Source organism: Tupaia chinensis, unplaced genomic scaffold (genome assembly GCF_000334495.1).
Source record: "Tupaia chinensis unplaced genomic scaffold, TupChi_1.0 Scaffold143913_1, whole genome shotgun sequence".
Lineage (NCBI taxonomy): Eukaryota > Metazoa > Chordata > Mammalia > Scandentia > Tupaiidae > Tupaia > Tupaia belangeri.
Genome location: NW_006203764.1, coordinates 2,678,080 through 2,700,750, shown reverse-complemented (window position 1 = coordinate 2,700,750; position 22,671 = coordinate 2,678,080). Strand labels below are relative to the sequence as shown.

General features: G+C 42.1%; 1 protein-coding gene across 3 annotated transcripts in view; it reads left to right on the top strand.

Annotated features, from left to right (window-relative positions):
• Positions 1–22,671, top strand: part of UNC79 (unc-79 subunit of NALCN channel complex) — a 240,162-nt gene that overhangs the window by 62,276 nt on the left and 155,215 nt on the right. For all 3 annotated transcript variants that reach the window (XM_027767091.1, XM_027767090.1, XM_014582903.2), the window contains 4 exons: positions 2,112–2,200; positions 2,827–2,867; positions 5,219–5,247; positions 20,391–20,620. In XM_027767091.1, coding sequence (XP_027622892.1) covers positions 2,112–2,200; positions 2,827–2,867; positions 5,219–5,247; positions 20,391–20,620 — 389 coding nt within the window. The remainder of the gene's footprint in view (positions 1–2,111; positions 2,201–2,826; positions 2,868–5,218; positions 5,248–20,390; positions 20,621–22,671) is intronic.

Sequence of the window (22,671 nt, the reverse complement as noted above, 5' to 3'; positions counted from 1 at the left end):
TAGGGAAAAGACAATATCTCCATAATATTGAATTCTACCTCAAGGCACTAATGATTTTGCCAAATAGAAAAGATTTTTTTAAAATCACTTTTTGTGTCAACGGGCTGCAAAAAAGTACATTTTAGATAAGAACCAACACTTATGATGAAAGTATTTTGGAACTTAAAGCTTATTATAATCACACTCTGCTTTTGGTTTTGCTTGGTTCTATTTGAAGTCCACCTGGTAAAATACTTGGAAGCCCAGTTAATTCTCTAAGGCAGGGGATTGGTAAACTATGGCCCTTAACTAAAGCTGGCCCTCTGTTTTCGTAAATAAAGTTTTATTAGAACACAGCTATGCTTATTTGCCTACATGTTACCTATGACTGCTTTCATGCCACAACAGCAAAGCTGAGTAGTTGTGACAGAAACGGAATGGCCCACAAAGCTTACAGTATTATTCTTTGGTTATTTACAGCACCAATTTATCAATTTCTGACTTACACCGAAAGACAGTTACTTTTTGCAACTAAGAAAGCATGAAGTTAATATAAAGAAAACTTTCACACTGGGCCCTTAGCATCAGGGAATATGTAAATTACAAATTTTGATTATGTAATGATTTAAATTTGGCAATTCCAACTCTTGTTTTTCCCACATTTGAAAATCCTCAGGGTTACAACTTTGAATTACAGTGTTTTGGGGTTTTAAATTTGAGTCATTTCCCTCCTTCAAATCAGTGAAAACAACTAAAGAAAAGACAAAGTGAAGTTTCAGAAGAATTTGTGCATTAGGCATATTAGCTACACGCTGATTATTTCTTGAAAGTCAGAAACAGAATTTAAAATAATTCTGATAAAACAGAGAAATTAAAAATAATGCGAAGTTTAAAATAAATAGTAATCTGAATGTTTTATTTGCGTGATTTAAAATGTCCAGGTGTTTGAAATATCCTGATGAGCAACTGTGAAATGAACACTTTTTTTATTTTTTGGGGAGAGGTTTTTGCTATAGGGCACATGCACTCGCCAGAAAGACAGAGAGAGACAGAGAGATAGAAAGTGAGAAATCACCCCCCAGGGGAGATGGCCACTACGCAATCCCTTCTTCTCCATTCTCCTCTTGGGATCTTGGGCACGCACGCACATGCAGCCAGTGTGAGTTTAAGCCACTGGGTCGGGGACTTGAACCGCGGTCGGCTACATGGGAGTTCAGCAACATAGCCATTATGCTAGCTGCTGGTCCTAAAATGAACACTTTTCATCTGTGTATGTAGGTTGGTGAAAACCCAGGGTTAACCACAAGGCATAGCAAGGGTAAATGAATTATAGGTCATGTACAGAAAAAAAATGTGAAAATGAAATGTTAGATGATTGATGATTGAAACAGAATCAAGAATCAAAGTAAGAAAAGTGAACCACTCAATGTTAGATTTTCTTTCTTTTTTTAAATTTTGCTGGCAGGCACGTACGCTCAACAAAGAAAGTGAGAAAGCACCCCTTGTGGGGGATGGTCATGCCATAATCCCTTCTTCTCCCTTGTTCCTTCTTTTGGGGGTTTCTGGTACACAGTATGTGTATGTGCCTAGCATATTTCTCAAGCCAGCTGGTGGTCTGGGATTCAAACTGCATAGTCAGCCATGTAGAATCCAGCCACCTTAACCACTATGCCATACGCGGGCCCTAGATTTAATTTTCTACTCCAGAATTTTGGTATCAGTTATGATTCTGAAATCTTTTTCATATATTTTGCTTTCTCTAAAGAGAGATTACTGTGTTTACCACTTTCTAGAAGGAAATATTACAAGTCACAGATAGCCAATTTGGGCAGCCATTAAACAAGACGATTTTTTAAATCTGTGTGGAATGAGGGTGATTTTCCTCACACTGTTTGCTACTTGAATTTCAACTAACAGGAGAAATGAAAAACCACAGAAGCCCCATTTAAATCCCCAGTGTGGATTCATCAGCCAGTGTAGGAAAAACAGTTATAGGCTGAAAAGATTTCACAAAAATATTTATTCTACTTAGCTTTTGAAAATCTGTGATCATTGAAGTGTTTGTGCTCAGAGTGGAAGGTATGTGACACATGGGAACAGGAGAGCTTATTCTCGCTTTTCATGTGTTTCAGATGTGTATAGACCCTTCCCTGTCGGTAGCTTTGGGTGATAAGCCACCCCCGTTGTATCTCTGTGAAGAATGCAGCGAGAGGATTGCAGGGTAGGTATAAGAGTCTTGGAAGAAAAGAAAACTGGGCAACCATGAGAAGATAAGAAAAATCATTTGGACTTCAGTTGGCTGCATTACCCACTAGCCTCTCTGTGATTCTTGCAAGTTAGTTTTTCTGATGTTTAATGTATAGCAAACTTGCATGTGAAACACTTTAGCTTTGAGAGGTTGCCGTATGTTTCCCCAGGTGACATGAAAAAGCAACCCCATATAATAAAGCAGCTCCACTTTGAAGTAATCTTGTTAAAGAGGCCACAGTGAAAAATAGATGTAAAAGAAAACTGGTTTCCAAACATGACACACAAATCGTGTGGGTTCTCTTTGGTTGTTAGTCTCCCAGAATTGCACTCGGCTTTGTACAGAGCATGCAGTATTTGGGTTGGCTTAATTAGCATCTGGAAAGTATCATTTAAAGATAACTGAATATGATGAGATGCCTATAATTTATAATTTAGCTGGAATACATTAGACACTTAAAAAGTTTATTATGATAGTGCGCTTAATTACACTTCCTTTCTATTAAAAGCCTTTCAGCCATAGTGTGCAACTTATAAACATTCATGTTGGAGGGTAGTATTTCAATGAAGCTCAAAAATGAATTTTGTTTTTCTTTGTAGGGACCACAGTGAGTGGTTGATTGATGTTCTTCTGCCACAAGGTATGGTTTACTTAGGAAAGGATGAATAATGAGTAATCATGACTAATGACATGGTTGATTTATCCCCTTTTGTCCTATTTTATTTTACAAAGACAGTAACCAAAGTATTATATTCTATGACTATTCATTGATATGAAGCACTATATCAATGTCTTGCTTATAAAATACCCACATATTTAATAATAAGGGAAACGGTATCATCTCTATCAAAATTAAGGATGAATGTTGGAATTATAATTCCATATGACTAAAGCCCCAATGAATGATGTCTTGAAGGGTTTTCTGTATATAGAAACCAGGTATTGCCAGTGACATGTTACTGTGCCAGATCGGAAATGGAATTAGGAACACCAGCTGGAAGAGAATAGAGTAACGGACCTTTTTCTTGTCACCAGGTCTACATTTTGTGGGGAAAATCTTTTAAGGGCTCTGAGACTCAGTCTCCTCATTGGTAAAATGGAGATAAATTAGGAAGGCACTTCAAGTAGTTCATGGACAATGGGATTAAAATAGTTAGTTTATTTTGGTGTAAAAAAATTGAAATCCATGCATAGTTTTTTTTCATAATAAGCATTTTCCATGAACATTTTGAAGACCCCCTTGTGTATCTAACCCATCTCAATGGAAAGACGAGATTGCAGGGCTCCATGAAGTGTTAGAATTCTAATGACTGTCCCCTGTGAGGGGCGAACATTCCTCTACATGTGGGAGAAGCAGGTAGTGCAGCCACTGATTGGAGGCTGAAATGATAAGGCAGAGTACTCAGGAAAGCAGAGAGAAGATGGAAGGTAGAAAAGGCTAAGGGCATTTGAGTACATGTCAGAGACACAGGAAGAATTTGATGGCTGATTTCAGTTGTAGATAATGAAAGGCTCATTTCAAAGACAATGTAAAGTCTATGTGAACTAAATTCTATAAACACTTTGTTTTCCTACACAAGGTATTTCTTTGATGATTCACTATTTTTTTGTAGTCTAACTTCTAGTATTAGGTCCTCTCAACCTTAAGATAGAAATGAAGCAAGTATTCTCCATCTGTAAAATGAATAAATACTATCATTGGCTATACCCTCCAAAGGGACATCTTGAAAAGTTACATAAGAATAACTGTAAAAAGATTGTGGCTTTTATAGGTAAAGGTGACTTTTTCCCCTGTTTAAATCAGGCCACTTTATTAGTGCTATGAGGTCAAATTCTAAAATACATTTTAAATATCAGATATGTTGCCGAATTCTGATAATTTCTAGATCCAAATTTTCATCTCTAGAAGAAAATTGGTAACTTTTCATTATTTATCTAGAGATATGGTACTGACCTCAGAGTTTAAGATAAACTCTAGAATATCTCACTATTAAATAAACATTCATTTTAAAAATTGAATTGTAAATTACATTAATTTTACATCTTCTAATTCACAAGTTCTAGGCAGGGATTTGTAGACATTTGCCTTTAATCTTTTAAGCAAATTGTAACATAGGCTATAGTATAAATAGAGTATTAGTTCTTTTTTAAAACACTTAACATTTTAGAGAAAATATTAACAGAGTCTTAAAATTTTTTTTTCAAGTAGCCTCATGCATCAGTTTTCCTGGAAATAGCTGATGTACTCACTAACAAGAGTTATTATCAATTTATGAAAGCCAGTCTAGAAAGTAGACAGTAGCTTGACAATCTTGGTCCAACTGATCTACCAACAGGTCTACCCTCATTGTTCTCTTAAATAACATACAGCTGGTTTTATATTAGTTATGACTGATATAAACTGATCATTCAAGTGTAAGTAGCACCAGGTAGAAGGTTTTTCCTACAGTTTTGACATAGCAAACCAATCATGTTGGTGCTCTAAATATATCCCTCAACCCAGTGTCATAGTATAATGGCAAGAGCAGCAAACAGGGACTCTCGAGATTTAGCTCTGGCCTGTGCCTTTACCATTGATATTTGTGTGATCTTGAAGACCTCATCCAACCACAGTGGCCCTCAGTTTTGCCCTTTATAAAATGAGGAGGTAAGATTAAAGTTGTTTGACTTTAATAAGATCTTATTTCTTATCATATCTGAAAAGACTGAGTTACTTGAGAATAGGTAAAATATTTGTAGCATGTGGGTGTTTTTAACTCCATTAAACAAAACTCTGAAGTCACTACCAGATGAAAAAGAGATATATTTCATGGTTTCTGAGGAAAATAGAGCCTGTAATAGTAGATGATAGTTTATGAGACAAGTCAAAAGCTGTTGTGGCCAAGACCAGGGTTGTGTTACTAAGATTTAAAAAAATTACCCTTCCTGGCTGCCCTTGTTTTAAATGGGCTCTCTTTCTTTGTTGATATTTTGTGTACCTTCCCCTTACAGCTGAAATATCTGCTATATGTCAGAAAAAGGTAAGAGCAAACCATCTGTGTGGTGGGGCATGATTTGCTGTGTTTGTATGTAAATTCATTCATTGACACCTGCCTCATTTCTGCACTGTGGTTTCCTAGTATGTACATGTCACTGTATTTGTGAAGGGGGAAAGGAAATGATTTAGCATGCCAGATTGCTCTGTCCAAATGGTTTCTATTTCCATTTCTGCTTTTGCTCACCCATCTTATGCACAATGTTTTTGTTAAGTATTTGGAAATAAAAGCATATGTGTAATTTTGGGATAGGAGTTTGATTACAAAGAAGTTTGAATGATAGTGCAATATCCTATATGTCAGAAATCTTCATTGTTTCAAAGTGGGATGTAAACAGTCTAATTTATACATGTCAAAATTAGACCTAGACCTAGAATATATGGGAATATTTATTTATTTATATGTAATTTGAATGATATATCTAGTTAAAGATTCCTTCTTTAAAATTTGCTTCAACCAATTTTCATTAGTTTCTTTAAGCCACTTCCATCTTCTCTGAGTGAAGGTGTTATAGTATGGAGCTATTTAAAGAGCTTAGACTACTAGTTGGTTGAGCTACCAGGGTCTGGCCAGCTCTATTCCCCTTTATCTGATTGGACCTTGTAAAGTCATTTATGCTTTTGGGGAAGTTGATCATGAGTGCTTACATTTGGAGGGCTGTCCCACTTATCTGCTGCTTTGTACCAAACCATCCTAAAATGTAGTGGCTAGTAACAACCACCAATTATTTGATCACAGTTCTATAGATTGGCAATTTGGCTTCCGCCCAGTGGGACAGTTCTTCTGATAAGCTAGAATAGGTTCCCTCATGTATTTGCAGTGAGTTGATAGGCTGGGGATTGGCTGCTTCAAGTGGTTTTACTCCAGTATTTGGGGCCTCAGATGGAATACCTGGAATGCTGGGATGAGTGAAGTATCTGGGCCTCCCTCTTTCCATGAGGTGACTCATCCTCCAGCATGCTAGGCTGGATTGTCCACAAGATGTCAGTCAGTGTTCTGAGAATGTGAGTGAGGAGGTTGCAAAGTCCCTTGAGACAGAAGTTTGGAAGCTCAGAAGTCGTACAGCATCACTTACATCCATGGTCAAAACAAGTTCCAAAGTTGGCGTTTCAAGGAGTGGAGAAACAGGATTCTTCGAGTTTGTAAGGGTGGCAAGAATTCTGTGTTCACATTTAATCTAGCACAATCCAGCCTTTGCACGTAACTATATACGTTCTTTCTGTATGCAAACTATGCTCACCACTTTAAAAGACTAAAACGTTTTGTCCATTTATACCTTGTAATCTGATATAGTCACCGGTGAAACTCCCTGGGTACAAGTTCTCTTGATTCAGAGACCTGTGAAATAAAAAAGAAAGTTAACTGTACCCTCGTACCCAAGACACAATGTAAGATAGGGACAAGATAATAGCAGTAGGCCTCTATTGGAGAAGACAAAGAGGAGGCAGTTAGTAGTCACTGGTCTGTAGTGGCTTCTGCCTTGGACATATCAACAGTTTCTTTGTCTCCTGGGATAGTGAATATGTCTTGACTGTTTTTTTCTTTTTTAATTTCTGGAGGGTATGTGCACTCTCCAGAGAGGGGTGGGGAGGGAGAAAAACAAACAAACACACAAACAAAAAACACCTCCTAATGGGTTGTGGTCACACTGCAATTCTCTTTCCTCTATGTCTCCCTCTTGTCAAGATTTGGGGCATGCATAGGTGTCCAGTGTGTTTTTCAGATGGGATTCAAATGCAGTCAGTAGCCGTGTGGGATCTGGCTTTCTGTGCACAGAGCCTAACTGCTGTGCTATGAGGGCACCCCAGTGAGTATGCCTTCGTTAGGATCTGGTTTTGCTTCCTAGGAGTGGTTCTCTAATCCATTATTGTCTACCTGAGCTGTTGGCTCTGTTCTCTGAGCTATCTTTTGTTTTCAGTAATAAAGATTCATGCAATACTGAGGAACTCTCTCAGTCTGCTACCTGCATGCAACAGTTGGGGTCTCACAGACCTCTTTTTTTGGAACTATTTCTGTCTACCTTAGTTCTAGCTGGTCGTGCTTTTTGCTGACATGACTTTCCAAAAAGAAATTTGTGGATATTTAGTGAATCTCATTGGGCGTCTGTGCCCCCAAAGTCACATTTATAATGATTATTGAGACAGTCTTTTCTGTACTTTGAGCATTTCAGTCTGCTCTTCAAATGATTAGAAGCCTTGTTCTGGCAGAGAGGCTTGCTAGGCAGGACTTTATATCTTTTGGAAGTCTTAACAAAACGATCTTACAGTCATAAAGCATCCTCTTGATTTGGTCTTTATCCTGAGGCCACTTCTCTCTTTCTCTCTCTCTTTCTCTCTCTCTTTCTCCCCCCACCTCTCTCTCTCTTTCTCTTTCTCTCTTTCTCTCTTTCTTTCTCTCTTTCTCTCTTTCTCTCTCTCTTTCTCCCCCCACCTCTCTCTCTCTTTCTCTTTCTCTCTTTCTCTCTTTCTTTCTCTCTTTCTCTCTTTCTCTCTCTCTTTCTCCCCCCACCTCTCTCTCTCTTTCTCTTTCTCTCTTTCTCTCTTTCTTTCTCTCTTTCTCTCTTTCTCTCTCTCTTTCTCCCCCCACCTCTCTCTCTCTTTCTCTTTCTCTCTTTCTCTCTTTCTTTCTTTCTCTTTTTGAATTATTTATTTGTTATTTTTTATTTACTTTTTACTTTGACCAGAGAGAGACATAGAGAGAGAAAGGGAAAGTGAGAAAACAAGTCACCGGGTCTGAGACTCAAACCATGGACGGCCATGTGGAGCCCAGCACCCTAACCACCACACCACCTGATGGTCTGAAGTCCATTTCTTACTCTGAGAATCTTTTTTTTAAGCACATTTATTTATCTATTTATTTATTTGTTGTAATTTCCAAGTTGCCAGATCTGAGACTCGAACCACAGTTCACCAAATGGGAATCCACCACCTTAACCACCTGGTGGGCCAGGAATTTTTCTTTTATTTATTTATTTAATGAGAGCTAAAGAGAGACAGAGAAGGGTAGGTGGGGAAAAAGAGAAAAACAAGCACTCTTGACAGGGTCTCACACTGTGATCCCCTACCCTTACCCTTTCAGTTAGCCAGGCTTATAGGCACAGGCCTGCTTACCTGGCATGTGCAGTGACCCACAAAACTGAACCCTGATCTTCCCTATGGCTTCCAGTGTAGTAGAGTATTGCACTACCACTACATACTGTGCCCAGGCCACTTTGAGAATATTTTGAAAGCTTGAGACCATAGACAGGTATCAGTTTTGTTTTCTAAACCAGCACATGCTTGCTCTGGTGGGTTCCTAATATATTTGACACCCGGAGTAAATTATGTTCAACACTTTCCTTCTTTATAGGACATTATGTTTAGTAATAAACTGCAAATGAGCATATTTTTATTGACTGTCCTTTAATAAATAGTGAATTTTACAGGAAAGCTAGTCTGGAGAACTTTCATTAAGTTCCTAACAGTTCAGAATAGCTTGAACTTGCTCTGGACGCAGTTTGTACCCTTTCTCTCTTGGTACTACTCATCTCTACATTTGAACAGCTGGTTAAAATATGCAATGATAGCATTATGATTGAAAAGATAGCGGCAGACCTGGACTTAGTTGAATTATTTCATTCTATGAGAATACTTGGAGTATTCATTTGTGTTTATAATTCTGAGCTGTGAAACAGAAATGGCTGGAGTGAACATTTGAAAACCATGCCCAAGTGAATTCGAATCCAAAGGAAGTATCCATAGTTGAGTTTGGAAAGGAATGTGTACAGTTGGGTCCATGAGTTGAAGACTGACAGATGTATTGTTACCATTTAGTAAGAAGCACAGTGATTGCTTAGAATTTGGACCAACCTAAGATTATCTTGGGAAAAGTATTTTAGGGCTGATACTGTTTGGAACTGAGGACACGTGGTGATAAAGTGTGTTGACTTTTAGTTGACATCCAGATATCAACTATTACACACATATATCCAGATACTGCATGAGAAATTACTCAAAATGCAGCAGCATCAAATGATAGCCATTTTATTGTGTTCATGGATTCTGTGGATCAGGGATTTGGACAGGACCCAGTGGAGATAGCTTATCTCTGCTTAATGAAGGTAGGGACCTCACCTAGGAAGATCTGAGTAGTTTGGGGCTGAAATGATCTAGAGACTTCCAGATCGTATGTTTGGGCTCTGGGATAGGGTGATGTGAAGGGTAGGCTTTGTTGTACTTTGACTAGATACTTACACAAGGCCTCTCCATTTGGCCTGGCCTTCGCATGGCATCATGACAGAGTTCTAGGATGAGTATCCTGATGAGGAAGCTCTTAATGAGCGAACATTTTAAGACAGCCAGGTGGCAGCTGCATGTCCTGGAATAACCTGCCTTGGGAGTCACATAAGCATCACTTTCACTGTATTCTTTGGGCTGAAGCAGGCACAAGCTCATCCAGATTTAAGGGGGAACTAAACCCCACTTTTGATCAAAGGAGTCTGAGGGACATTCCTCCACTCACGAATTATTTATGTTCTTCCTACATGCTAAATCTTGGCCAGAGATCCAAGGTCTTCTTGTCTAGATTAGATCCAGATCTGGATGAGGTTCTTTGAGGCTTCTTAAGCATGCTTCCTCCTGCTGTGAATACTGTGAATGAAAGAGATCTTCTCTGCCTCCTACACAGCCAGCTTAGTGACAATACAGGAGCAATCGCACTGCAGCAGACACTCCTGTGTAAGAGGTTGGGGAGTGAGAGGTAGGGGAGTGACGTAGGTAGGTCTCCTACGTCATTGGTTCACAGAAATTCTGAGATTCAGCAGGGCATGTGTCTCCTGTTTCTTTAGTCCTACTTCCTGGGAGTTGATCTCTTTGGTTTTTGGCTCCACCTTTTGGGAGATTCCCATCTTTTCATTCCCATAAAAAGTAACCTAATGTTTACGTTTAAGTATTTTTATCTACTATGTTCATGAAGTTTATATTTCGTTCTTGAAGTATGGAAGTTCTGAACATCTCTTTGGGCTATCTCTGTCACTTTTAGTTAGGTATAATTCTATTTGAAATATTATGGGCTTTTATGTGTCAATGTAAATCTACTTCACTAATCACAAGTCAAATGAACAAGTCTTTTTGAGAAATCATATGTCTTGGTCTCTCTGTGAGGCTACTGGTAATAATGCCTTTAAGATTCTTAGAAGATGTTTGTCTAAAAGTATCTATGGTGTACCTTATCAAGTTCTACTTTTTTTTTTTTTTTTTTGTAATTGAGATTTACTAGTTGCGTCGAGGATTAGTACAGACATTTGAATTTGTACCTAATTCTTAACATACTTACCAAAAATTTAAAAAGCCAAGTATAGTGATTCCTTTTAAGTTATTCCAGTGACACTCCAGCTTCAAATTGTAGGCAAATTTTCCTTAAGAGGATATCAAGAACCACTGTCTTCAAATGTTGAAAGCTGTTACATAAGTCCCACCAAATTACAATTTAGTATCATACACACTACATCCTCACATTTCCAATCTTTCACAACACATTAACAAAATTATTAGGAAAACTGGACTACCACGACCAAAGATGTTAGAGTGCACACAATTCTGACAGGGAGAGCAACAATCAAAGAGTGGTTTTCTTTAGGAAACAATACTACTAAAAAACATAAGAGAAGTCATTTAAGATATTCAAGACACATTAAATGCATGACTGTAACTCCAAACTGCATTTAGTATGCTTTGTATTTAGGATGTAAAAACTACCCACCTGCCCCCACCTATGGAATGTTAAGCTGAAACCAAAAGAGTGAAAGCCTCCTGTAAGTCAATATCCCACTATTTTCTGGTTGTACTGAAAAATAAACAACCAGTAACAAAACCATTTACACTTAAAAAATGGGATGAGATGGGATTCTCTCCTTAAAAAATGTTTCTAGAGTTACTAAAAAACTTGCATTTACAAAATAGTTGGTAAAAATATTCCTCTGGATTGTACAAGAAGGGAGACTGGGACCACTGATAAGACATGGGATATGACATTACTCAGACTTGACTTCTTTCTCACCTGCTTCATCAGAGGGTGGACTCTCCTCATTTTTAGTTTCTCCATTTTCTGCAGGTAAATCTTCTTCAGTGTCTCTGTTGGCCACTTCAGCCTGTTTCCTCTTTACTCTCCTTTTTCCTTTTGTTTGCACTCTTTTGTCTGAGACTTGTCCTTCCCTGCTGTTTGACTTCCTCTCCACTTTTGTAGAAGCAGGTTTAGCTTACAACCTCACCGTCTCCTCTTGGGCTCTCCCTTGGCAGCCCCCTCAGCTGAGCTGACCTTCTTGGGTATCTTGGCTACTGACAGGGTGCGTGTTTGGTGCCTGAAGGGCCCTGGCATGCCTAGAGCCTTTGCAGAGTTGATCAAGTTCTAAGTTTTTAATGTTTTATTTTTATTTTCAAGCTCTTGTCATTCTCCTCTCCCCACCTCTAAGACCATATTTTCCTCATAGGGTCCTGGATTAAATGTTTGGCCCGAAACTTTTTCTTATCTTGAGAACTCCATGTTGAATGAAAAATGACCTCAATATTTTCCTTTTAAATTCTAGTTTAAAAAAGAGTAATTTATTCTTTTGTTCATTTCTCTCCTGACAGCTAGAAAAAGCCGTGTAGGACCTTCATCACTGCCTGAAAATTTCCCTGGCTAGATGTAGAGTTCATAAGGGACATTTTCTAACTTTCACTCCTGGGCAACACTCCAGTAGAACCTTCTACTGCATAGCATGCATCCCCTTTCTTCCAATCACATTTTCCTTGAAGTTGCCTTTGAGTCCCAGCTGATTTCCACTCACCAGCTCCTCGAGGCCTTTCCAGCTTCTGCCTGCTTCCTGGTCCCAAAGCCAATGACTCACGTTTTAGGTTTTATTAGAGCAGCACCTCACTTTCAGGTACTAAAATCTGCCTCCCCCCCAGCCTTGAAGGGTGCTTTCTTGTTTTTCCTCTCTCTCTTTCTCTCTCTCTGTCTCTTTCTGGTGAACACATGCAACCTCTAGCAAATTTACATAGGTACATGTAAATAAATTCTGCTCCAAATCCTCTGTAAGAGCCCACTCTGCTGTTTGTGGCAGAGAGGCTTTTATTGGTCATGGATCTTGTGGGTCGGGGTTCAAATAGGGCATGGTAAAGATGACTCATCTTTATTCCATGAGGTCTAGAGGAGTCATCACAATGAGACTTTCAGAGCTCTTGGGAGAGAGAAAGTGCATTTTCTTGGGGAATGAGTATAAGTAAGTTGTGGCCAGAGAGTAGACTGGAAGTTACTTGATTTTCTTCCCATTGAGAGGTAGAATCTGTCTCTTCTCCCCTGAGATCTGGATGAGCTTATGACTGGTTTAACCAATAAAAAATGGCTGAAGAGACTTTGTGTAACTTACTCTGTGTCATAAAATGTCACACACTTTCCCCCTGATTCTCTCTCTCTCTCTCTCTTTTTTTTTTTTTTTTTTTTAACTTGCTATAGGGTATATGTGCTAACTGGAGGGAGACAGAGAGTGGCTGGAGTGAGAAATCACTCTCCAGGGCTGTGACCATGCCACAGTTCCCTCTCCTCTGTTCTGTCCTCGATCATGGGCATGCAAACACATGTGCTTGGCATGTTTCTCACGCTGCGAGGTCCGGACTTGAACCCTGCAGTTGGCCCACGTGGGATCCAGCTGCCTTAAGCTCTACACCACCTGTTGGCACCTATTTCTTTAAAAAAATTGTTTTTTTCTTTATTCTTGATAGAGCAAAGAGAAAGAGGGGTAGAGAGAGAAGTACCCCTCACAGGGTCTGGTCATGCCATGATCCTCCCTTCCGATCTGTCGGATCTTGAGTACTCCTGCATGTTCCCAATGTTTCAGGGTGATCTGATCAGGAATATGAACCGTGGTTGCCCTGTGTAATCTGGCTTTTTTTGAGCTGTGCATTACTACAGAATTGCCCATTCCCTCCCTCTACCAGTTCTCTTGAAAATACATAGATTCAGGGCTAGCAGGTGGCATGGTGGTTAGGGGTGCTGAACTCCCACATGGCTAACCGTGGTTCGAGTCCTGGGCCTGGAAGCTTGCTTTCTCACTTTCCCTCTCTCTCTCTCACTCACCCTGTCCTTCTCTGGTAAAATTAAAGTAAATAAGTAATTAGATAAATAAAGTTAAATAAAAATAATTCTTTAAAAGAATTTATTAAAAACACAAAAAAGAAATATGTAGTTTCAGGGTTTTCTGTAAGAACCCAACCACTGTGCTGTGAGAACCCTAAGCCGCATAGAGAAGCCAGGTGCAGATGCTGTAGTCAGAGGTCTGGGCTGAGCCCATTGGTCAGCTCTTTTAGCTCAGACACCAGATACATGAATGAAAAATTCATTTCTGAAGTGGATTTCCAGTACTAGCTTTTCTAGTTCCCAGAAGGTTGAGTCATCCAAGTCATCCCAGCTGACGTCTCAGCTGCCACAAAGCAGAGAAAGCCATCCATCTTATGTCTGATCTGAAGTTCTGACCCACAGAATCCATGCACATAATAAAATGGCTTTGTTTTACATTGGCTCGTTGGAAAAGTAATGATGCATGTTTGTGTAGAAAAACATGTCATGACTCTTCTGATGACCTGGTAGTTCTAGAGTGGTGTGTTATGCAGCAGTAGTAACTGAAAAGTCAATTTTATTATTATTTTAAAATTCTCTGAGCAAACAGATGGCATGGAGGTTGGGGCAGCTAGTTTCACATGACTGACTTTATGGTTTGAGTCCCTGACCTGGTGGCTTGAGAAACGAGGCAGGCGCATGTGCGTATATGCCCAGCATCCAGAGAGGGGAATGGACAAAAAGAGATTACAGCGTGGCCATTCCCTCGTAGGGGATGCTTTCTCACTTTTCCTCACCCTCTCTCTGTCTCTGTCTCCGGTGAGCTCACACTTCCTTTAAAAAAATATCCCCCCCCCCAGGAATAATGTACCTCTTTACTATCTTCATCTAGTTTGGACTGCACCCTCTACCTTATCCCTTGTATGTGCATAATTTGTTTCTTTTATATTTCCTCAAACTTTTGCTTTCCAACCCTTAGTTATCTCATTAGCTTATCTCTCTCCTCCTGTGTCTTATTAAATACAGTTAAGGGGCCAGTAGGCAGCGTGGTGGTTAAAGCTGGATTCCCACATGGCTGACTGTGGTTCAAGTCCCAGACTTGGTGGCTTGAAAATCACAACAAATAAATAGATAAATAATTTTTCTGAGAGGTTTTTGCTATAAGGTGCGTGCGCTTGCCAGAAAGACAGAAAGTCAGAGAGACAGAAAGTGAGAAATCACCCCCCCCCCCCCACGCGCACGGACGCCTTCTCCTCCATTCTCTTCTCAGGATCCTGGGCACGCACGCACACACACCTGGTGTGAGTTCAAGCCACCGGGTCCGGAACTCAAACCGTGGTCGACTACATGGGAGTGCAGTGACATAGCCATTACGCCAACTGCTGATCCCAGATAAATAAGTATTTTTTAAAAATGCAGTTAACAGGGAACCAGCAGTTAGTGTAATGGCTATGTCGCTGGACTCCCACGTAGTCGACCGCGGTTCGTGTCCCGGACCCGGTGGCTTAAAACTCACGCCAGGCGCGTGTGTGTGCGTGCCCAAGATCCCGAGAGGAGAATGGAGGAGAAGGGATTGCGGCGTGACCATCCCCCCTGGGGGGTGATTTCTTGCTTTCTGTCTCTCTGTCTCTCTCTGTCTTTCTGGCGAGCACACGCGCCCTACAGTGAAAATCTCTCCAAAAAAAAAAAAAAAAAAGCAGTTAACAGAAACTAGTTGCCCTTTTCAGCATTTTGCCTGGAAATCTCCTTAGTCTCTTTCCTATAAGGTACCTCATCTGTCTTCTAGGTTATTTCAGGCAGCAGTTTTGCCAGTTGTTTCACTGTGACAAAATATAGGTCACCTTTTTCCTAGCTTCCAAAAACAGTTTCCTTATTGCCTCTTTCAATCTCCAATGTCAGTTTGGTATTCCTCCAGTTTCACCATTTAGTCTTTTGCTGATTTTCTAGGTTCTACCTGCTGCCTGGTCCCAACATCTGTACCACATGTTTCAGACTTCGGTTATCAACTCCACACTGCTGGGGTTGATTCCTGCCTCCGTATGTCCTAACGAAACATAGCATCTTATTACAACAGCCACTTATTTGTTCACAGGTCTGTGGACTGTAAATTTGCTTGGGATTAACTGGCCAATTCTGCTCTTGCCTGACTTACACATGCAGATATATTGGGTCGTCGGAAAGGTCATGATGTATTTTTTATGTTTTTCTATGCAAAAATGTGTCATGATTTTTCCAACTACCCAGTAGTTAGTCAAGGGCAGGCCAGGGATTGGCCCATCCCAGATGTTTTTACTCCCCGTCTGGGGCCTTAGCTCAGATGGTTGGAATGGCTGGGATGACTGGGGCATCTTGACACCCCGTTCCATGAGGTCTCTCATCCTCCAGGAGTCTAGCCTGGGCTTGCTCATGAAGCAGCAGTTTTCTGAGAGAGCAAGAATGGAAGTTGCAAGACCTCTTGAGACAGCAGCTCAGAATTCACACAATGTGATTTCTACTGCATTCTGTTGGTCAAAAGCATGTCCCAAGGCCATCTTAGATTCAAGAGGAGGGGAAATGGTCTTCACCTATTTTTTTTTTTTAAAGTTTCTTTCTTTCTTTCTTTCTTTCTTTCTTTCTTTCTTTCTTTCTTTCTTTCTCTCTTTCTCTCATGAGAGAGAGAAAGAGAAGCATTTCAACAAGGTCTCATGCTGTGGTCCGCCCCCTAGCCCCCCAGCCCTCCCAGCCAGCCAGGATCATGGAACACAGCTTGCACAGATCTATAGAGAACTGAATCTACAATCTTCCAAAGGGATCCAGCCTCCTGGAGGAGGGAGTTACCACTGGACCCACAGGATGGCCAAAACTCTACCTATCGATGAAATTCTGGGCAGGCCACTAGAGAACAGGGACTGGACTCAGGCATGATCCATGCGTCATTATTTGGCTGGGTTTGAATGCTGTCAACACAGATAGGGGAACAGAAGGACAAAGCAGATAGCTAACAGTGAGCAGCAATAGGCCCCCACGGAGCACTCGTCTGAGGACTTAGAATTGTGCCAGGTGTGCAGCGGACACTTCATAAATCCTGTTGTTGCTTTCACAAGAACCTATTAGATTTCTTTCTAATGTAATTAATGTCTACATTATTGTACAGCTTAATCTTTTGGAAAGATTATGGGCTTTTTTCCCTTTCTCTGTTTTTCTAAACTGCTTTCTGCATAAACCATAGAAAAATATTACACTGAACATCCATAGATAATTATGATAAAAGAAGTTCCCTTGTACATAATGGACCAAGAAGTCATCAAATGTGAAAATAGTACTAGGATGTAAGCATTATTGTGGCACCAAAGAAGAGTAGGAAATAGCAGACCCCGGCCTTCATGACAGGGTGGGGAACAGCAGGCCTATTACAGGAATTATTAGCTAGCTAAACTTTAGGACTCTGTTTTAGCTAATAACTGCACACTGAACCCATATTCATATTCTATTGTTTAGGGAACAGTGGGAATTGCAAAGTAGCAAAGGCTCACTGTGACTGTCACGGTCCATTCAGGCTGTGACAACATACTGCAGACTGAATAGCTTACAAACAGCAAGCATTTCTCAGTTCTGGAGGCTGGGAAGTCAGGGTCAAGGTGTGAGCAGACTCCATGTCGAGTGGCGGACTGCTCTTCCCATGGTGCCTTCCTGCTGTATTCTCACATGGTGGATGGGACTAGCTTATTCTCTGGCACCTCTATTACAAGGGCATGAATCCCAGGCTGACTCTGGTGGTTAAAGGAGCTGGCTCTCACACAGCCAATTGCATGGCTCGAATCCCAGCTTGAAAACCATGCCAGGTTCATGTGTGTGTCCAAAATTCTAAAAAGGTGGACAAATGGAGAAGGGATTATGGCAGGGCCATGCACCCATTGAAAGGTGCTTTCTCCCTCTGTCTCTGTCTCTCTCTGGTGAGTACACATACCCTCTGGCAAATTAAAAATATATAAAAGCATTAATCCCACTCATAAGGACCCTGCTGTCATGACCTAGTCACCTCGCTAACACCGTCACCTTGGAAGTTAGGATATTTTTTTCTTTTTTTTTTTGGAGAGGTTTTCTCGCTATAGGGTGCATGTGCTCGCCAGACAGACAGAGAGAGACAGAGAGACAGAAAGCGAGAACTCACCCCCCAGAGGGGATGGTCACGCCGCAATCTCTTCTCCTCTGTTCTCCTCTCGGGATCTTGGGCACGCACGCACACGCGCCTGGCAGAGCTTTAAGCCACTGGGTACGGGACGCAAACCGCGGTCGACTACGTGGGAGTCCAGCGACATAGCCATTATGCTAACTGCTGGTTCCCGGATTTTTTTTTCTTTTTAAAGAGTATTTTGCTATAGGGTGCATGTGCTCGCCAGAGAGACAGAGAGAAACAGAAATAGAAGGTGAGAAATTACTCCCCAGAGCGGGATGGCCACATTGTAGTCCTTTCTCCTTCATCCTCCTCTTGGGATTTTAGACACACATGCACATGTGCCCAGCATGTTTCAAGCCACCTGGTCTGGGATCAAAATGTGGTCAACCACAGGGGAGTCCAGCACCATAACCACTATACCACCTGCGGGCGCTGGAGGTTGGGATTTAACTTGTGAATTTGGTATATGTGTCAGGGTGGTACATAAACATTTAGATGAGAGAAATAACCAAAATGAAGAAATTAGCAGCAGTTCTGTGTCCCGATACATACTGCACTGCTGGTAGAGTGGAACTGGTTTGGTGGGTGAGCAGGAGAAACCCCAGACTATTAAGCAATCTAACGTTTCCAGAATGAAACTCAGTGTATGAAGGAGAAAGAAAGGCCACAGGCAGAGAGAAACCCTGGGAGATGTCAGGGCTTAGTGAGATGCCAAAGAGGACAAGGGCTTAGTTGCAAAAGAAACACACTGTATTCAAACAAATATGAAAAATTTTCAAAGTAAATAAATTACAAAACAAAAAACAAACAAAAAAACCCCCCAGTTCTAGCCTGTAGCCCAGTAGTTAGGGAGCCAGATCCCACATGGCCAACTGTGTGGCTTGAGTACTGATCCGGGCTGCTTGAGAAACATGCTGTGTGCTTGTGTGTGGGCACCCAAAATCCTCAAAGGAGGGAGAGATGGGGGGAAGAGATTGTGACTTGACCATCTCCATGGGGGTGATGGTGCTTCTTCCCTCTCTCTCTCTCTTTCTCTCTCTCACAAGTGGCAACTAAAACATTATAAAAATTTTAAACTCTTTTTTTTTGGAGAGATTTTCGCCATAGGGCGCGTGCGCTCGCCAGACAGACAGAGACATAGAGACAGAAAGCGAGAAATCAAACCCCAGGCGGGCCGGTCACACCGCAATCCCCTCTCCTCCATTCTCCTCTCGGGATCTTGGGCACGCACGCACACGCGCCCAGCGTGAGTTTTAAGCCACCGGGTCCAGGACACGAACCGCGGTCGACCACGTGGGAGTCCAGTGACATAGCCGTTATGCCAACTGCTGGTTCCCTAAAAATTTTAAACTCTTAAGACAATGAACAGCTCTTTGATGGAGAGATGGCTATTTGGGAAGGTACAATGGCCTGTGTCTATGTCTTCCTTTTATAATTTGGTGGCCCGAGTCTTGTTGAGAAAATGAGATTTTCCAGCGCAGTGTCAGAGTCATCAGCCTTGTGTTAAAGTCAGAGTGGAACCAGCCTTGTTTTGAAATGGTCATTCCCACCAATGACTCCGTACACTGTTGACGTTTGGATGGAGGATTTGTACTTGCCTTCCTTCAGTCCTTGTCCCTCAGATATCTGGTAGGGGAGGCTCTTAAATTTTTGCCAGGTGCTTAGTTCCTAAAGGCTTAGGGTTTCACATGCCTTTTGCAGGGTTCACATCTTCATTTTTTAGATTTTTTTTTTTTTGCCATAGGGCACATGTTCTTGCTGGAGAGAGGCAGAGAGAGGGAAAGTGAGAAATCACCCCCTAGGGGTAAGAGCCACACTGCAACCCCTTCTCCTCCTTTCTCCTCTCAGGATTTTGGGCATGCACACACATGTGCTGGTGTGTTTTTAAGGCCACCAAGTCTGGGACTCGAATCGCGGAGTTGGCCATGTGGGTCCAGCACCTTAACCACCATGCCACCTGCTGGTCCTAGGCAGTTCACATCTTTACAAGCACTATTGAAGACAGAAGCCTCTCTGGGCACAAAGACACTGAATATGTGGTAGTGGCCTCTCGTGGCTAGGGTGCATCTTTTTTGTGGACATGATCCTGACAGCTGCCAATTGCTTCTGCGGATGCTGCCTCACTTCTCTGTTCTGAGTCCGGGCAGCTCTGACAATGGCCCCCTTGAACGTCAGACACCCTCATGCTGCACCTGCTCTTGTTTCCCTCACCTGGTCTCTTGACTCCTTTCAGTTGACGTCAAGGGCTGATCCTGTGAGTGGCTCTGGCTGTGTCTTGGTGTGTCTGGGTGTCTGTAGATGCGTCCTTTAGGTATTCGTGGAGAAGTGCTGGTGGCCGTGGGAAGGCCTGCCTAGGCCTTCAGCTCGGCACAGCACAATCCCTACCTGTCCTTGAACGCAGCAAGGACAGATGAGCTACAGTGGAAATCTGCTCTTTGAGTGATGGTTGAAGTAATTGTGAAAGAGCTTATTCCGGGAGTTAAATTTATTCCTTTCCTACTCTGATGTGCTCTCTCTGGACCATGGTTCTAATCTTTTTTCTTTATATTTCTGCTGAAAAACTCTTGAAACATTAACTCAAAGTAATCTGGAAAGCATCCCCCATTCAGGCTCCCAGCCTCCCATGGCCCAGGTAACTTTACAGACCACCTCACAACACGGTTCCACAGCCCTTTAGAACGTTCCTCCCACTCACACTAATAGAAAGCCCTTTTCACCTTTATTTTTAATGGTGACTGAAGTCTAACTGGTTAGAGACTGGCTTGTATTTTGGAAACTAGTGGCACTTGAGAAATGTCTTGTCATTTCTGGAGGCCCCTCAAGTATCCGTTTGTTCCAGTTCTTGGCCAAGTGTCCCTCGGTCATCCATTTTAACTGAATTTGCTTTTCTCCCTTCTAGAATTGCAGTTCCCACGTTAGAAGAGCAGTTGTCACCTGCTTTTCAGCAGGGTGCTGTGGTCGTCACGGAAACAGGCCTGTTCGCTACTGCAAAAGATGTCACTCGAATCATCACAGCAACGAGGTGGGGGCCTCCGCGGAGACCCACCTCTACCAGACCTCCCCCCCACCCATCAACACGCGGGAATGTGGTGCCGAGGAGCTGGTCTGCGCCGTGGAGGCCGTGATTAGGTAACTTGCAGGTTATTAGCTGCTTCCTTGGAAAACACCACCCTCCCCTTGGGCTTCGCACACCTAGATGTGTAAATGTCGTCCAGCTTCAGGTGCGCTCAGCCTAGCCGCTCTTCTTCCCATGGTGTGCGGGATGATGTTCTAATTATTTATTTTTTTGTCTTTTTTGCTATAGGGCACATGCACTCGCCAGAGAGAGACAGAGGGCAGAGAGAGACAGAGAGAGGAAAAGTGAGAAATAATCCCCCAGAGGGGAAAGCCAAGCCATAATCCCTTCTTTTTCACCCCACTTGGGATTTTGGGCGTGCACGCACATCTCCCCAGTGTGATTTTCAAGCTGCTGGGTCTGGGACTTGAATGACAGAGTTGGCCATGTAGGATCCAGCTGCCTTAACCTACGTGCCACTTGCTGGCCCTGATGATATTTTAATTCATGGTTTTGATCATTATTGTCATCAAATGCTATGTGGTTATGAGTCAGACATTGCGCTGAACACTTGGGAGACAGAAGGGAAGAAAGGTAGTCTCTTCCCCTAAGTTACTCATATGTGGACTAGAAAAACACAAGCGTGAATTCGGGGTCTTGTTTGAGGAGCACAGTTACAGCACTTGAGGGTCGGGGTCAGGGGGAGAGCAGATAGGGAGGGGAGGTAAATTGGAGGCACCAGTCAGTCTTAGTGTCGGGATAGGAATGGCTGGCTTGACTGACAGCGCGCGTTAGCAGGTCAGAAGTGGGAGAGAGCTCATGAACAAAAAGAGGAAAAAAAGGTGTGGGAGAATTCCAGGTAAGTGGGTGCTGAGGTAAACCCCGGAGCTGTGGAGCAGACAGGGCACCATTGCTGCTGGGATGTTTGTTTTCTATCTCCTGACATCGAGCGTTTGGAATGATACCTCTAGACTTGCATTCTTTCTGCATAATATTCATTGAGGGAAGAATTTAATTTTTTTAATTTTAATTTTTAAAAAATTATTAATTTAATTTATTGTTATTTTTAAAATGTGCTATGAGGCATGTGTGCTTACGAGAGAGAGAGAGAGAGAGAGAGAGAGAGAGAGAGAGAGAGAGAGAGAGAAACTGAGAAAGCAAGCAGTCAAGTCTGGAACTTGAACTGCAGTCATCCATGTTGGAGTCCAGGTCCTCAACTGCCATGCTACTTGCTGGCCACAATTTTGATTTTAAAATTAATTTATTTATCCCATAAATGAGAGAGACAGAGAGAGACAGCATCCTCAACTAGGTCTCAATGCTATGATCCACCCCAGGCTCAGCCAGCTTCGGATCACAGGCACTTGCATGCCTGGAGTACTCAGAGAGGGATTCAGACATGAACCCAGAACCCTTCCAGGTGGATCAGCTTTGCAGAATGTTGTACTCTATCACTGCTCCATTGTCTGGCCTCCTATTTTAAGTTTTAAAAAGTATATATTTATTTACTTCTTTTATAAGAGAGAGAAAGAGCTAGAGAGAGAGAGAAACCCTCAATAGAATCCTCACATGACCCACCCCTGGCTGCAGACAGCCAGGATCCTTGGCACACACACCTACCCAGCATATATAGGGAGACCTCAGGATTCCAACCTCGGACCTTCCCAAGTGGATCAGCCTTGCAGAGTGTTACCTTACTGCTGCCCCACTGTGGCTGGTCCAAGGGAAGATTTTCTTTTATTAAGTTTATTTTATTTCTTTTATGAGAGAGAGTGTGAGAGGAAGCGTATGTGTGCAAGCACATGAGAGGAGGAGAGAGAGAGAGAGAGACTCTTGGCAGGGTTGCATTGTGTGGCAATCCCTTCCCCCAGCCCTCCAGCTAGTCAGAATCTTGGGTATGCATGTGCCCCAAGCATAAGCCGGCCCGGGATGCAAGCCCATGGCTGCTGTGTGCTTCCAGCACCACAGATCAGTATGCTAGCGACTGTGCCACTGAGACTAGGCCTGAGGGAAGATTTTTTTAAAAAATAATTATTCATTTAATTTTATTTATTATTATTATTTTAATTTGGCATAGGGCAAGTGTGCTTATGGGGAGGTGGGGGAGGGTGGATGGAGAGAAAGA